Below are 18,697 nucleotides of genomic sequence, written 5' to 3'. Positions count from 1 at the left end.
AAAAACAAAATTAACAAAAACATACCTACAACACATATCAGAGTATGCTATCCAAAACTATTCAGCTCGCTCCGTACCCTTCCATTGGCCTGAAAACATAAATAAAAGTATGAATGAGCTAACATGGCTCAATAGGCTATCACAGACTAAAACAAAAATCAATAATTAAAGCAAAAAAATAACTAAAAAAACTGTGTTGTAAAAATATTGTACGAATTTTTGAGATTGAAATTAAAGTAGAATATGAAACTAAAATAAAATGAATTACAAGTAGATATTCATTTTATCAGAATGGCTCTCAACTCAAATTTTTATATATCTTTATAGATCATATCAATGTAGTATCATAATCATAAGTTATGTATGAGTCAATTAGTAAACAATGTAGTGAATCAATAACAATGGTGATGTAGTAACAATATACATGCAGTAACATCAATAATCATATTAGTAATAAGTCAGTAACAATGAATCAATAATATGCATTTTAGTAATCAAACTAAACATATAAGAAGTCCTAGTTTAATAAATATTTCTTTTAATATCGTATCAGTATCATTAAACCATGACTCAGTAAACAGAGCCATCAATTTTTGTATGTCGGTACAGTAATACCTTTTTATAACTCTCCATTATTGTATTAGTAGAAAATAGTGCATAACCATAGTATCTCATAAATCTATTAGAATGTACATTTCAATCATTCTTTAACCAATGGGTCAACCAGTCTTTATTTGTATTTCCCATGCACACATATCATTATCATAATATTATAACATCAATAGCGAGCAACTATTACTCAATTACATATACATATTCATTTAAAATGCATTGCAACAAATAAAATATAATTGAGTTTAACTCATAATTAAGTGTCAAAAAATCATAATATGATGCAAGAGAAAACTCTACTGAGCAGAATTTCATATTTTTAGTAATTAAACAAATTACCAGAGATCATATATATAACAAACTTCGGAAGCTTTAATTGAACTATGTCACTATTTTTTATGTCAAGATGAATTTAAGAATTGATAAAAATTATAGCTTTTCAAAATAATAAAAAATATATTAAATAGCCCAATTTATTTAAAAAATGTTGGTGAGATCGGTTTGCAAACGGACACTTGACGATCCCAAAGCCCCCACTTGTATCGATATATGTCAATTTCTTAAGGATTTACACCGATGCCAAAAAACTATGAAAAAAATAAGTGTAATAAAAAAGCTACAATATTTGTGTTATGACGAAGACGGTTTGTGATTTGAACTTATAATGACTTTTGAAAAAAAAAAGTATTTGACAGGGTTAAACTATGAGCTAGCTATTACACATTGAGTTTCATCATCTCATTATTTTGTTAAAATTGAGTGGATGAAGCTCCTTTTAACATAATCAAATTGAAATAAAAAATTGTGCATTATGTGTAACTTATTTATTGCAAAGGTCTTTACATACTTTTCAAAAACCCCTTCATGATGTTTATTGTAGTGGTCTCATTGAGGATCTTCAAAATAATGTTCATATTAGGACATAGATGAATGCTTCATAGAGCTCATTTGTTTGTCAACTCATACTCTTCTTGATTGACTGGTTGTATATTTACTCCCTTTAATAGTTGATGGATCTTTCTAAGATTAATTTGTATTCTATTTACATCTTCCATGTCCTAATTTGGACCATCAAACATGATGATTTTGATATTTTCATCATCACACTTAGAGAGTTCCAAATTAAAGCTATGATGTTAGTTGTTAAGATAATAATACAAATTCACATAAAAATCAAATAATGATGAGATAATGCACAATAGGCAAATTGATGCGGTTTGAATTGATCCACCTATGTTTATGAACATATAAATATTAAATATTTTATTAAAATGTAAAAGATAGTTACATAAACAATTTGTATACTAAATAACTATTTGATTTATTGCATCATCGGTATAAATTAAACCAAATGCATGTATTTTAGAAATTCCGATCTTTGGTAGGTTACATTTCAAATGTAATGCAATTCATAGATGAATTTGAAATTCAAAGTATGTAAAAAAAAATCCATAAATTACAAATTTGACTTAATATGCCATGATGCCCAAAATTGAAGAATTATGCCTGATAATTTATTTCTTTGAGAAATATGCCATAAAATTTGTTTATGACTAATATATCACTTTTTGTATGTATAGAATGTTTATTGAAGTATGATGAATGCAAATATGGTCTGAACTAATTTGAATTTAAACTTTGTTTTGATTAGATTTGAACAAAGTTTGATTTGGGTGGAATCAAAGCTTGTTTTAATTTTATAAACATCTTATTAGACTGCATTCAAATAAGATTTGAATAAGATACAAATCTGATTCAAACTTCCCTTCACCGTAGTGTCCAAGGGTTCCTTTATAGTAAGCCCATTTCATGCCATTGACTCTTGAGATACTGTCCACACCGAGTATCTTCTACTTACATGTCACCAGTCCTATCATTGCTTTCTTTAGTGAGCTCCTATCATGAAATATATTTCCCTCGCACACTGTCAATCCTGTTGTTGAGCCCTCCCATCATGAAAATATTTTTGTCTACAAGCTCGATTTTGGTTGTCCCATTTGTGAGCCCCCAGTGAATTCTCGTGCAAAATCTTGTATCTTTATCATGATTATTATAATAATGAGATTTGTTGGACCACCTTCTCCTAATTACAGTCCTTCCAACCATCGTCCGTCTACGTTCAATTCTAGCTATCATTATCTGACTACGATCTTACCAACCAAATGAGCATAACAACATTCTATTGAGAATAACTATCATGCCATTATCTCACTATATAATGTGATATATATAATATTTATTTATTTGATCCTACACCCTTCTCTGAGGAGAGACATTATTCATAAACAACCACAAACACTAATGTATTCATTTTTTACTAGGTAAGACCTGATGGGCTTTCCCCATTTTTCAGGGGCTTCCACATAAAAAACTTGGTAACTTTTATGAACGTTGCACCCATATTTGTTATCTGTTTGTGTGTTGGATCTTTGTAAAAAATTATGACGCTAAATTTTATCTCTCTACCACTATGAATTTTTTAGGACGCAATAATGTTAAAGAAAAAAACAACTTATTTCTTGCATATAAATGGGCTATTTGATTTCATGAAAAAAGTAATTTAAAATATTCCAAATGCAAAAGATTAAAAAGTATTAGTGTTTATTTTGATGAAGAGAGTGTATAGTAAATGTTTGATAAATTTATTTTTCAATTAGCAATTTATTTTTTGATGTATTCAAAACTCCATCATTTTAGACCAAATTTTAAAATACATTACAAGATGACTTTGTAATCGCTATATACTGATTGTTGTCGCTCTTAATGGGCGTCGGTCGTCGGCCATCACCACCATCGCTCGCCACCATTTATCATTGTTATCATCATCACCACCATCGCTCGCCATCATTTATCATTACTATCATCATCACCATCATCACTACCACCAATAAAAAATATCATTATTCTTTACATTATATATATTTGAATTCAAATTATATATATTATACTCATTCAAATAATTCACAATATTTTAAATACGTTATATTCTTTTTAGCATTTATTTCATTTTGACAGCCATTCATTTTTTTCACAAACCAAGCGCAAAGTAAAATTTCACTTTCTTCCGTCGAAGTTGTCCACTGTCATTCTGCTTTCTCACTTCTTAGTTCTTTCGCCCAAGCTTGAAACATCTAGTCGTGTTGTAACGTCCATGGCTTCTATGGCTTGCGGCTCCTTTAGCCTCTTCCATGAGCGCGTCTCTCCTCTCCGTCCCACGACGCATCTCCGGCGGTCTGCTGCTCGTTTCCGCCTAGTGGAGAAATCTCGCAGGTCCCTACCGCCGCGTTACGAGGCCAACTCAGAACCCGCGGATCCACCCGTGGCCGATACTGCTTCGGAGGTCAGTTCTATCCTTCTTGTCTCTTTTACTCTTTGGGACTGTTGGTATCCTATTTAGGCGGGATTTAGGTCGGGTTTAGCTTAAGTAGTACCCAACTGAATTTGAAAACTTTAATAAATCTTATTGTTTTGAAATATCCTATTTCAAAATATTAATGACGAAATAAATAGTTTAGATTCATTTACTAATATGTGCTCTCTAGCGGATTGAACATTTGAACCAAATCCTCATCTGGGAGCTTATGGAAAATGTGAAAAATTAAATTTTTAATAACTTTTTGAGGTATATTGATTGATACTATTAGTGGTTCCTGAATATTTAGGGGCTGTTTGGTAGCACCCAGGATTTTATTTAAGTAGGATTTCGTAAATCTGCTAAATCCAGATTTTGGAAATCCTAAGGGGCCTAAATCCTGAAAACTATTTGGTAACATTCATGATAAACCCTATTAAATTCCGTGTGACTGTATGGCTATAGAACATATTTAATGAGATGACTCTTCCTCTCCAGCCAACGAATTTCATAAATTCGGCAAAAAGTATGATTTATAAAATCTAGGATTTAGCACGAAAGGGCGGAATTTTTCGTCTACGGCGGCTTTCATTTTCTGTGAGAGTTGGTTTTGCATTTTAGGTTGTTTGGCTGTATTTCGCTCAAATCCGCCTCAAATCTGGCCTAAATCCTGCTACCAAATAGCCCCTTAGGGTTGTGACTTCTTGCCGCATGGACCTTAACTAATCATACTCCTTGAAATTTACTAATCATACTCCATAGGTATAGTTTGTAACTCATCATCTCGGCTTTTTAGAGCAATTTGTGTTAGAGAATCGAGAAATCAAAAAGTTATTCTCACTTGGTCATAGGGACTGCTAAAAGGATGGTCCGATGCTCAAAAAGGCAACAAGCTATATTTGGTATCTCTATCAAATCAGAATCACAGTTTCAATCAGCGATTTTATTGAACATAAAACATACATTGGAGTCTTTTTTTAATAAGTCCTAAAAACACAAAATAATGTACATAATCAATCATCCCTGATTTTATATAAGCCCGAAGCTAAACCCAAATAATTTTATCATCGCTAAATTTGTTATGCAAAAATCTCTTGACTGATAGTTATCTGCCATTGACCTAACACAGACGTCAAAGACTAGGTCATTGGCACGTCCTTCACCAAGCCCGTCAAAGCATAAAACATAGGGCAGAAGATATGCTCTATTCCTGACAGCTCGAAGAAGACAATTCAGATAAATTATTTTGTCAAGCATGTTAATGTAAAAAAGGGCAAAATGTATATTCAAATTTTGATAAGTCAAATAAAACAATTTAGGTAAGCTACTTCATCAGGTCAGTTAAAGCGCAAAACTAGAACATAAGGTATCCCCATATTTCAAATCTATCAAAAAGAAATCGTCCTCAACAAATTTGCTCCCAAATGATAAAATTTTACAATATTTGACATAAATTCACAATACATTTACATCTTGTCCTAATAAGCCCATACAACTGGATAGAACAAAACAAGATGGAAAGTGAATAATATATAGTTTAAAAAAATGTATCAGTGTTTTACCAACAATGATTCACACATTCTCAAATGCATGAAGAAAAAAATGTGATGGTTGAACATGATGGCATAGCTTTCTCTCCTATCCTCTATCCTTTTTATCTCTTTACTAATTATCTCTAGTTTCTCTCTCCTCTCTTTGCTACGTGTAGCTCTAGTGCTCTACATAATTGAGGGTCTCATGTATGCAACCTTATTCCTACATTTCGAAGATATTTTCATTTTTGCACAAAACGTCGAATGATGGCAATCTCTACAAGCTACCACAGTCAAGGCAAATAGATTCAAATTAAACACCTGACCTTTGGAGTTAGACTCACGCCTATTCAAAGGGAATCACCAAAGTTTAGTAAACTTTAATATTAAGCCAAAACTCAATTGGCTTATCTCATAAACGTCCATGTATACTTCTGGAGGATGCAAGAAAAAAATAGTCAGTATGACATCTAAGCAAACTCTTGAAAATCCTCAAGGTGAAACCTTCAGCGTGACATCCAAACCGATATTTGGAGATCCGCAGGATCAACTAGTTGCAACAAAAATGAATCGCCCTAAGTGTGTATCGTAAATATGGAGGGACATTTGTTGACCTCCATATATGCTCCAAAATTGAATTTGGGTGAGTGCAACTAGACAATTTATGGATATGATGTCTCATGTGACGAGTTTAAAACACCTCAATCATGGTCAAAATAGCTCAAACGATATCTATTTGCAGAACAAATTGCGCTGACGCATTTAGAACATCAAATTTATTAAAGAAGAATTGCTCGTGTGTAACTTGATTGAACAACAAACATGACAATATACATACAGGACACTATGCACAAATCGTTTAATGTCATTAGAACGCGAAACCAACTAATTCATTGCATCCAAAATATCAAAATTACGCACGAGGGATCTCTCTCGATTAATTCAAGTGAGACTGTCGAAATGACAAACTATATACATGATGCTACGTGAAATTGTCCAAATGAGGTAATTTAGTGAAACAGACCGTGTCGTTGCTTTTGAAATGTTGAAATTACCTATAAAGAGCACCCATATTGTATGAGTTATCGTGCGGGAAAAAAGATGAAATATTAATTTAATTAATGATAATAATATTAAATAAATTGATAAATATGTATAAGTGCGTGCACACACACATATATACATATATAATCCTATTTATATCTCTGTCTAGCTTATCTTGTTGTCCTCATGTCCCTTAAATCAATCAACAATAGTGATATAAAAAATATATTAATAAATAAATAAATAAATAAATAAATAAATAATATAACCTAATCTAAAAACTCCCTCTCACACTTTTAACTTTCTCCTCTTACACATGCATAGCCGTAGTCTTGTTGCTAGTTCCCTCTTTGTTTTTGTTTTGCACCTCATAGGCCCGACTCAGCTTGGCTGCTCCTCACACAGCCTGCACCTCCTCTCCCAATCACTATTCGTTGCTGAGTCTCCGAGCTACAACCACATGTTGCAGGCTAACAACCAGTCCTTACACTCATTGCAGTTAATCTCCCCGTTGCCTAGCCTCCTATCTGCTCACACACTCCAAGCCCATTGTCCATGTCCGCAACTCTGCCTCCGCTTTCACTCACCCAAGTCGCAAACCCTTCTCCAATTCTCCTTGTTGGTGTGACTTATAGCTGCTCCCTCTCACTCAAGCTCCCTATTTGCACCCAATAGATGACCCCATCTCCCTCCTAAACCCAAGCCTACTCCTAGCCACTTGCAAATTGACCCCAGTCATCTCCTCTCCTCTTACACTAATCTTCTCAGCAACTTATTCAACCCAACCACTACCTCAAACACCACCCCCACTCTCTCTTTAAGCAAAAGAGAGATTTAGGCTTCATTTGGGACAACTTTGTTGCTGCTTTCTAAAACAATGTTTTAGTACAAAAATTTCTTAAAGTAGAAAGTTGTTTTAGAAAGCTGTCCCAATCTAAGCCTTAATGTATATTGAAAAGAGTGTAAACATGATATATAAATGTTTTGAAATTCTTGCAAATGCATCTTTTGAGTGTACCAAAAAGTGCAAAAATAAATTAAACGTGTGCGAACATGTTATGCAGATGTACTGAAATGCATGCAACAAATGTGTTGTCTAAATGCACCGAAAAGCATGCCAATGCATTGAATGTATGCGTATGCACTTTGCAAGTTCACAAAAAAGTGTGCAAGCTCACTGTACAAATGCATCAAAAGATGTGCATGTCATTTAAAAAAATATTTCTAATTCTCCACATGTGTTTTGACAAACACGCTAAACACAAACAAAATAAGTTTTAAGAATGTTGTGTGGGGTTAAAAGCAAGTTAAATTAAAATTCTTTTTTTCTAAAATTAATCATCGACACGAGCTTCGACTATTACATCAAATTTCTAAATCTAAGATCCTAGAATGTTACGCGGGTTAAATATAAATGTAGATTTCAAAGTCCAATCATCCTCTTTAAAAGAACTAAAGTTAATAAGACTTAAAAATTAATGGGTGAATATACGATCATAAAAACTATCGATATATTTGATTTTAAGTTCACATTAAGCCTTCAAAGCTCTCTTCAAGAAAAATTCTTTAAAAAATATAAACTCTCGAATTCAACTTCATATAATAATTTACAATGCTAATATTGAATCCAATCCTCTATTAGCGGGGATACAAAATTGATATGTTTCAAATAATAGAATAAAATTATTTGCATCCCTGATGATGATTGTGTTGAACTGTATATCAACAGAAGGGGACTTTACCTTTCTTAAATGTCTCCAATTTTTTATAAATGATAAATACATTTAAAGTGACTTCAATATATCCTCGATTATGATCATGTTGAAAGTGAATCTTAACTGAAGAGTACTCTTATCTTTTTTAAATACTTCTAAATCTTGATAAAAACAAATATATTTAAAGCAACCTTAACGTCACCTTGATGATGGCCGTGTTGACAGGAAATCCTAATAATAGGGGATAACTTAATTTTAAAAAATGCTCCTAAGCTTTAAAGTTAATCATTCGGGATTCAAATTTCAATAAATTTTAAAATTCAATATTTATCAAAATCTAAATACCTAAAATGAACTTTATCATTAAAAAAAAATCATCAACTTTTCGCTACAATTTGAAGATTCATTCTCAAATAATCTCATGCTAATAACGACATGACATGTGTACTCTAACATGTGTGTTGGCCTAAAATAGCTCAACAAGTAAAAAGTTATGATTGAGGCTTTTTGATCGTACGATTTTGATGCGGATAAGCATCATTATATTACTGTTACATCCATAGCTCGTATGTTTTCTGATAGTTAACATACTTGAGAAATGAATCATAAGGTATGCTTAATAGGGCATAAAACAACTCAGGTTGACTTGAATTTGTTTCTTAGTCAAGCGTTCTCCTCAAGTCTATAAGGTATCCTTGGATAAAGCAATATATGGCCGTCAATAAAGATTTTCTGTTAGGTTGGGTTAACATCATCTGACTAAGTATAATAAGGCCCCTGATAACTCAGATAATGGATCATGGGATTTCGATCAGATTCATCGTCATTTTCCTCATTATTCACTTTAAATGCAAGGTGCTAAATTTTAAATTAAATACCAAAATTGTTGCTACTATACGCTTGGTAGTCAGTACCAATTTAACAACTAGCCTTAATTGAAAATGCTCTCCGGTCATCGGATGGGTAATTAACCATAGGGGCTTGCATCTATGCGAAACCTGAATTTAGATCTTAAAGCCCTCACGAAATGTGGGTTAAATCTTTGGGTAATAATTTTACCAACCTAATCTGCCTTCTGAAAATTTGACCGTAACTTAATCCATTAAACTCTTCCCAATTATGTGAAATAGTTGGGGCACAAAATTTTAGGGGCTCACACACACAAACACACATGCTATATACACACACAAATAATTTTAATGTGATTATAGGTTAAAATAAATATTTGTAAACGTCAGATTGAGAGTTATTGAACTTTTCTTCTATGTTTTTTTTTTTTGTTGAATTTTTATAGTTTGTTTTGTGTTTTAAACATGTTCTCATTAGTTTTTAATGTATTTGCGGTGTGCAGTTGGTGCATGTACGATTAAACTAGTTATAAATAAAGGTATTGTAAGTCATATTATGATTGTTGGAGTGAAATTAATGTTTAGCATGTTCTTAAGGTATGTGCTTGCTTCTTCCTTGTTTTCTCCCTCTTCTCTTTTCCTCCAATTTCTTCAAAGATTCTTGCAATTCTTCCACTGCAACAGATAACCATATTATTTTTATGTGCCGGTGCAAAATTATCGGAGCTTCATGGCTTGCACCACTGTCCATATGATTTTCTGGTTTATTGATTCTACCAGCTTGAGTCTGTTGTGGTGGCCAATTTTGGCGAAGATAATGGTGCCAACATTTCCCAAAGTGAATTGTTTCCAGCACTTCCAAATAAAAGCATCAACAGACGGATTGCTCTGACTTCTACGGTTGCTGCATTCGGACTCTTTTTATCATCTAGGCTTGAGTTTGGTATTTCTTTGAAAGATCTATCGTCTGCTGCAGTACCATACGAAGAGGTTAGATCATCCTTTCACTTTGCACATTTTGGTTTACATATTTTTTTTATTGCGCAGTCTTCTCCGTCTTTATTTTGTCGAACTAATTATCATTTTTGCCTTAATCATTATTTTAATTACTTAAGAGTTATTAATCTAGCTTGTTTACTACCACAATCATTAGTTAATGCAGTTAACTCTACTAATTAATTTGAAGAGTTACAAGTTGTTTCATGCATGTGTCCTGTCTTCAAGAATATTGCCCCTTAATTTTACATCTTCCATGGCCAGCCCCACCTTGCATGGGATGATTTTATTACGTTTGGCTGGCAATACATGACAAGCATTTAATGCAAGAAGATGGTCGATTTGCATAGCAATCTTGCATGAATTTACCCATTTATCTTCCAAACAAAAGAAAATTGCAAAATAACAATGAAAAATGCAAAGGTAATAAAAATTCATGAAAATATAAAGTTAATGAATACATAAAAATAATGCCAGCCTTCTTAATTGAAACTAGTCTATAAGATATAGTAATAGGTCTATGTAATCTTGGAGTTAAGGGTGCTACGTTAACTCACTTGGACCTCCAAAGAATTCTTCTTTAAAAAGTTGAAGTCCAAACATTAGTTCGTCAGCAGTAAGCCACATTTCTGCGGTGGGAGTTATTTCATCCGATAAGAAATTTGTCTTGATAATTATTGTCTGTATAAACATTTTAAATAACATGATCCACTTGGCTTTTGGTTGACAATGAAAAAAGGGTTAGTCTCCATCTAGAACTCTATTTTGTGAATGCCCTTTATGAGGCAATGAATCTTCATTATTATACGTTAAGTCATAAAATATATAATTGGTCCAATTTTCTAATAAATTTTAAAGGTTCAGATGCTCTTGCATGAAGCTTTTTAAATTTAGTGGAGTGATATCTTATGCAGAATGTGTATGAATACACGTACTCATTAGATTTTCTTATGGATTTTTTAGTATTTACTTTTTTAGTATACTTAGCATTACTTTCTTCAAATTGTTTTCTATTTTCTTTATGAAAACTAGAAAATTTTCTTCCAAAAATGAACTTTCGAAAACATACATGAGATGACATTTGTGCAAGGTAAATGCGATTTTTTAGGGCATGTCAATTAAAAATTTCAAAAGTACACTTTTTGGTATTTTGGACATTGAAATTATATGCAAATTAAGATGTTGATATATTCAAGTCTCAGGCGTCTAAATGTTTTCCTACTGAACATCTTAAAAGATTTCTCAATATTTTATTTACAACCTCAATCTAGCCATTTCCAAGAGATGAAAAAAAAAAAAAAATTGCTTTGATTTCTCATGACCATCCACAGTTTTCTAAAAATAAGAAATAAAGCTAATATCTCTATTGGAAATTATTTTGGATGGCTAGCCATGAAGTCTTACTCTCTCTTTCTAAAATTGTTTTTAAATATGAGAAGCATCATTTATTTTGTTATGGGATTAAAAAATATGCCATTTTAGAAAAATAATTTGCAGCCACAAAAATGGTATCAAAACCTGTAGGTGTCCTTGGTAAACGTAAAATTAAATTCATGAAAAAAATCATCTCAAGAAAATGCATTGTCAAGAAATAAATAATAGTTTTACGAAACAAGAATGCATTCTATTTGATGGACAAGTGGAGATGATTTTTTATGAGTTTTGAAATAAATGATATTTTCACTTTTTATTCATATAAAATTATCATTCTTTTGTGTTTTTAACTATCGAAATCACGTATTCGCCGGTGCTAGGGGTGCAAGTGAGCCGAGCTGGCTCGAGCTCGACTCGTTTATAGGCTCGCAAGTCGAGCTTATCGAGCTCACGAGTCGAGCTCGAGTTCGAGCTTGAGCCAGCTCGGCTCGTGAGGTCACTAGCCGGCTAGAATAATTATTAAATATAAATATTAAAAAAAACAAAATGTTATGTAAATCAGGATTTGAACCCATTAAACTCAATTTTTTTGTTATTTCTCAAATCCCACGTATTTCAAAGTTCCCTCCCCCCCCTCTCTCTCTCTCTCTCTGATAGACAGCGATGGTCGGTGAGTGCTCCAAAGCCAAGAAATGATGATGTACATTGTAAAGTGTTTTAGACAGCTGAACAATAAATGCATAATATTCATTCATTCGTCTCTCTCTCTCTCTCTCTCTCTCTCTCTCTCTCTCTCTCTCTCTCTCTCGTTTTAAAAGGCCGCATTAGGCTCAAAGCCTCGAACTCGGTGAACCAGAAGCGAAATGGATTGTGTCGGAGTTTGACGAGTGGCTCAAACTCGTTTATAATGGGACGATTCGAGCTCGAGCTCAACTCGAACACCCTCTGGTTCGAGTTCGACTTGACTCGTTTGCACCCCTAGTTTGATTATACGAGAGATCTCATGTTTAACAGGTTATATTTTTGACATATTTATATAAGATCAAGAGTGACAAATGAGACAAGATCATATTACAAAGAAAAAGAAAAAACAGAGAAAATATAATGAAAATGAATTCTTATAGTGGAAACTAGACTAAACATTAATATAATCAATATAATGTAGATAAGTTCCACTAGCAGTCTTTTATCTTAGTTTTTGATCTTCCTTGAAAGTTTGTCTTCAAAGGTGGAAGAGAACATAGTAGAGTAGAAATCTTCCGAAATAATTTTGCATTTAATAATCAAGTGTTTAACATTGTGAGAGACTCTACATTTTTAAGAATAATCGAGTGAGATACTAAAAGATATAGACCTAACTCCAACTACAAACCTACCACCTAGCTTTTATCTATCACTATTTTCATACCTATCATCATTTTTATAAATATCACCATTTCCATATCTAACACTAAATCCAAAAAACATAGATGCCCAACATAACCCATAGCACAATACATGACCTAACACATATCGGCCCAAAATATAATAGAACTCAAAGGCCCAGCTTCAAAGAATTAGGCACTGTCGATGTTAGCTTAAGTGCGCAAGGAGCACGTGAGAAAAGGTTGTGACTGCTTTGAGTCATTTATAGTTCTTAGGAGAGTTAATATCTCTACATCAAGTAATTTTCTCATGGGATCTCCATCTCACATGAGATCTTGATCATTAACTTAATAATAGCAACATTTGTGATGAAGATGCATCCATAGGCACTACCTGCATGTCAACTGCAAATTACAAGCATAAGCATCAATAATAAAAATTGAAAATATTTTTATGGTATAACGTCAAGGCTGCCACAGTAAATATTGAGAAAAGTTCACCATCCATCAGGAGATCAAGTTCATATGTGTTAACGTTTATCTTCTTAACAATCTCATATAATCCACCTTTTCTAGCAATTAGCTTCTGAACTATTTCTATAGGAAAGTACTCATATCTTATTCTTAGTAAGAATATATGTCCTTGTTATTGATTCAACATGCATAAAGTAAGCATAAAATACATGACATGCATAAAGGTACTGTTATTGAGTTGACATGCATTTTGGCATACTAATACATTTTGATAAGCACACTGGGTGAATTTACATGTTATGATAATTGTATTGGATGTATACATGATGATTGTTATTATGTGATTTATATGATTTGTCATGTGTGTGAAAGCATGAAAGACTGGCTAGGAACGGTTGACTTATTTAGGTTGGTTGTAGACATTATCCTATGAAGGAAGGTGTGACGATGAGCTTTTCTTTAAATAAGGTTTATGACGTGATCCTAAAAGATATGAAAAATGAGACATAAGGAGATTTATTGTTACAATACTCTGACGGACATGAAGTAATGACTTCTTACATGAAAGCCGCCTGACTTATGATTGAGAATGATATGACTTATTCCTATTTACAAGATTGATATGATTGAGAATGATTCATATAGGGTTGATCTACAGGATTCGATATATAAAAAATATCACATGAGATAGATGTCATGCCTTAAAATACAACATGCATATATGATAGAATTGCATATAAATTGATAGAATATAGCATGCCATGATAATTATATAAATGATATAATATGATTTGAACATGATACAAAACGTGACTGATACAAGTACATGATAAGATTAATAAAATCAATACAATAACACACGATGTACACTATATGTTGCATTTATATTTGTCATACTTGAACATAATACACATACATTGATATTATACAACATTTATATATAATATATATAGAACACTTGCTATTATATGATAGACATATTGATATATATGACATTACATAAAGATAGAACAAGGCTATAGTATATAATCATGCGTATATTCATGATTTCGCCTACTGTGTTGTAATTTACATGAGCATAAAAATGACAAAATGTACTGATTTTTTATTTGTTTGTTGGTTATTGGTTATTGAGCTACATTGATTGCTTTAATTTCTACTATTCATACAAATCAATATTGTTCATATTGACTGTCACATGTCATTACTATTTATGTTCATACTGATATGATGGATGATTATATGCATATTGTTTTTACTTTCGTGCATTGATTGCAATTGTAGGTTCAGGTAACATACTGTGCTGCTAGCTTATTATGTGGTTTACATATTTTTTAGGGAAGAGTAAGGACCCAGTGGAGTGAGGCCTACGGGATTGTTGTAGTGATAGGTATTTTATTTTGTTGTTCATTTTTTTTTGTTGCCAGAAAATTGTGTAGACCGATGTGATAGGATTTTGGGCAATTGTATATGATTTTTAGAATAGAAATATAAATATACATTTGCTTATAATATGAAATGAAATGATATTTTCACTACTTTATTGTTATATGGATTATTAGTAGCTCTGATTTGTGATTAGTTGATAAAAGATGTAATTCTTTCAATTTAGATCTTGAGGTCTGACAATGAATTACACTTTTAAGGTGGAACATTCTCCTCGCTCAACACAGATAATGGTCAGCTTTTGAAAATGGATGTGATTTTGTGAAGGTGGAGATCATTACTTTGATTTCATACAATGTTTTTTGTGAATTGAATATAACATACAAAGCAAGTCCTAATCTTAAATAAGAAAGAAATTAAAGAGAATAATAATTAAGATAATAGATATGTTACCACAATTTTATGAAGCATACCTTCCAAAAGCAAATGTTGTTGGAAGAAGCTTGCTAATCCTAGGGTTTCTCTGATCCAACTGACAAAGCGGGGGGATTGTAGTGTAGTTGGGTTTGGAGAGAGAGAGAAAAAGAACACAAAAACAGGTAATAAGATAACTACCTATTTTTTACCAAAGAAAAGGCATAAACCTTACGTCACTGATTGATATGGACGAATTTTGCTACCAAGCATAATTCAAGGAAGTAAAAGCGCTCAATTGTATTTCCATAATACGATGATTACAACCCATAATTTATACCTATGTATAACTATTCCAATGCATGAACCTAGTGGAATATGAAGGGTTACAACATAATGGAGGTTGCCAAGCACATACATAAATACATGAATTCAACTCCTAAGTGGATGTACTTTCTTGAATGCATGTATTCCATGGTCAGTTGATTCTTGCATGCACATGAACCTTCGCATTTGAAGAGTCACAAGCTGATTTCTTCATCTTTAAGAATTTTCTGTCTTTATTCCACATCTTCCATAGCTGACCCCAGCTTGTATGGGATGGTTTTGCCATGCTTGGCTGAATCACGCATGGCAAGCATTTAATGCACATAAATAGTGACTTCGCATGGCCATCTTGCATGGGTACACTTTTCTCTTCCAAACCAAAGAAACATGCAAAATAATAAAGCAAAACGCAGGAAAATATAACTGAAGTTCATGAATATATAAAAATAACATCATCCTTGATATCCGAATTTGATTCTATTTGGTACTGGAGTTGGTGATGTTTTATCACTTTTAATCAAGAAAGAACATGGTTTGGTTTAAGCTAAAATATGACTCATTTTTAACGTGCAAGTTTTGTTATCATAGGAAATCTCTCTCCCTTCTTTCCCCTTCTTCCATTGAGGAGCATAGGAGATATAAGGGTCATAAACACGTGATCTTATGTAGGAACATATGCCAATAGTTGAAACCCAACCCCCTCACTTTTATAATTGTTTTGGTTGATTAGGGGTTTAAAGGCTGCATTTTTTTTTCATGATTTTTAATTATGTCATTCTTTACTAAACTAATTATCCATAGCCTTAATATGTAGAAATCATTAAATGCATTTTTTGGTCAATAGCATAAAATAGCTTGTTATACTCCATAGCATAGTGACGTCCACCTCTTGCACTATGCACACTATTCATGCATCATGTGCTATAGTGCATACACATATAACCTACACTTTTGATTGGTTTTTGAATGATATAAATGATGCTAGTGAGTGTTTAAGAAGTATGTTGGATGAAGAGTCAAATGAAGAGAATAGATTAGCGTTTGGTGAAGGAAAGTTGACATGAAGCATCATTATGAAAGCTAGTGGTGGCGCTTAGAAACTATGATATTTGAGACAATTCTAAAGGAAAGAAAATGAATCTTCATTTAGAGTTAGTACAATTGCAGGTGAATTTGAAAATGATGATGGTGATGAAGAAATTTATGATTTTGGAGATTATGGAAGAGGTAGTACTATTTTGGTTTATGATAATGTTGATTTTGTTATTCTCAGATAGTTATTATAATTTATGATGGATATAATATTTGTACAAAAATTATTTCTTATGTTGCATAACCTCTTAAAACTTATATTTTATTTGAATGCAGCTGTCTTTTATTAGTTTTCATGTATGTTAAAGCATCCTTATGTTATATTTATATTACATTCATTGTTTTCATACTTCGTTTATTATATAATTATTCATGGTTTTCTTATGATTTGTGCTATTTGAAAAATGGTGCGCACCACTCTACATATTATGATTCCAAGAAATTCTTTGCACCATAATATAATATTCACCATTGACAAGTTTGATAACAAGGCAAAAAGTTCTTAGAACTACATCACTTTTTAGTAATTGATGAAAAGCTATGATTTGTTTTGTTTGTTAGATACATTTTACATGTCTCTCTGTACATGCTCGTCATCTATTATAAGGGCTAATTTATTTCAATATAAGTATTTTGAAGTAATTGGAACAGAGTTTTGGACACAATTTTAGTGTTTGCTTGGCAGAAAGTGAATAAAGCTTAATTCTTATTTTGGAAGTTAGCTTAATTTGCATTTTCTGCATAAAATAGTTATATAATAATATTCAAATTAAATGAAGTTGGATAGATTATTACTTTTGTTCATAATAATATTAATACTATTAATGTTAACTAGGCGATGTTTAAAGATGAAACTTAATGTAGTCCAAATTAACTTTAGAACTCAGTTATGAAGATATGAGTTCATTCAAATTAAAGAAAAATATTTTACACTCCAATGAAACACACTTAACTTTTATCAAACCACTTCCAAGTATTTACATTCTAACAAATTGTCAATAAATGTTATTCACGTATTCTCTTTTTTCTTGATAAATGGGGGTGTCACGTTGTAAATGATTTGCAGATGTGGTTAGTATTGGCGTTAGAACCATTGGAATAACCTTGGAAATAGTTTTTGTTTGTTCCTATGCTACTTACATTATAGATATATGCTTAAATTTTCTAGTTTGTCTGAGATTTTATTTGCTTTTTTTTCCTCTAAAGTATCCGTACAAATATAGTCTGATTGGCTTCTTAAGGTTTGGTTTGCTACTTACACATTTCGCTTCTTTTTTGCAGGCTCTTTTAAATGGGAAGCCTACTGTTGTTGAGTTTTATGCAGACTGGTGTGAAGTATGCCGGGAACTAGCACCAGATATCTACAAAGTTGAAAACCAGTACAAGTAATTCTCTTGACTTGTTATTTATGCAGTTTATTATATTAAGTTTTCATCAATAAATAGCTGGATACTATCGGAGGATTCTATGCCAAGGAGCTATTATTCAGTGCGGATACTGGACGGTTCTCCCGTCCGGTTAAGCGCTCAGCGGTACTGAGCGCGGTACATTTTTTGGGCGACGTGATGCATTTTTATTGGTCTCCGGACGCCCTCCGGACTCGGCACAGAATAATAAATCTATGCCAAGTCTCCATGTCTGTTCAGAACCTGTATAATTTCCTTTTATGCTAACAGAGTACTATCATAATCTCTCAGGGACCGTGTCAACTTTGTTTTGTTGAATGTTGACAACACGAAGTGGGAGCAAGAGCTTGATGAATTTGGTGTGGAGGGAATCCCCCATTTTGCCTTCCTGGATAGAAATGGGAACGAGGAGGGCAACATTGTAGGCAGGCTTCCAAAGAAATATTTGCTTGAGAATGTTGAGGCTCTTGCAAAAGGGGAGCCATCAGTTCCACATGCCCGGATGGTCGGGCAATACTCCAGTGCTGAATCGAGAAAGGTGTATCAGGTTACAGATCCCAGAAGCCATGGTTAGGTATATTTCCAGGCCTATAGTTATTTGTTATTGTTGAAAATTTTATGCTGATCTTCTTGCAAATATAATGCTCTGTCATATATTGTAAATATTTTTCTGCGAAATTAAAATGCTCAATTGATTGGAAGAGCCGACGCTCGTCTTTTATTGGACAGAAATCTGATAAGAAATTCCTTTGTGAAAATCA

At 32.6% G+C, this 18,697-nt stretch overlaps 1 protein-coding gene across 1 annotated transcript; it reads left to right on the top strand.

Moving 5' to 3' along the window:
* The first annotated feature begins 3,678 nt into the window (after window positions 1-3,678).
* On the top strand, window positions 3,679-18,697 carry LOC110112631 (thioredoxin-like protein HCF164, chloroplastic). The gene is made up of 4 exons (XM_020844921.2): window positions 3,679-3,952; window positions 9,884-10,093; window positions 17,812-17,915; window positions 18,228-18,697. Exons 1-4 carry the CDS (start codon window positions 3,764-3,766, stop codon window positions 18,508-18,510), a joined length of 786 nt encoding a protein of 261 aa, XP_020700580.1. The 5' UTR covers window positions 3,679-3,763; the 3' UTR covers window positions 18,511-18,697.

This window comes from Dendrobium catenatum, unplaced genomic scaffold (assembly GCF_001605985.2).
Source record: "Dendrobium catenatum unplaced genomic scaffold, ASM160598v2 fragScaff_scaffold_459, whole genome shotgun sequence".
Taxonomy (NCBI): domain Eukaryota; kingdom Viridiplantae; phylum Streptophyta; class Magnoliopsida; order Asparagales; family Orchidaceae; genus Dendrobium; species Dendrobium catenatum.
This window is presented reverse-complemented; position numbering and strand designations above follow the sequence as displayed.

What these genes read in the sequence shown, in the direction of transcription:
- LOC110112631 (XM_020844921.2), top strand. Translation starts at nt 3,764, where the DNA reads ATGGCTTCTATGGCTTGCGGCTCCTTTAGCCTCTTCCATGAGCGCGTC. An exon ending in TGGCCGATACTGCTTCGGAG is followed by an intron (nt 3,953 to 9,883) that starts GTCAGTTCTATC and finishes TGATTCTACCAG; the next exon opens with CTTGAGTCTGTTGTGGTGGC. An exon ending in CTGCAGTACCATACGAAGAG is followed by an intron (nt 10,094 to 17,811) that starts GTTAGATCATCC and finishes TCTTTTTTGCAG; the next exon opens with GCTCTTTTAAATGGGAAGCC.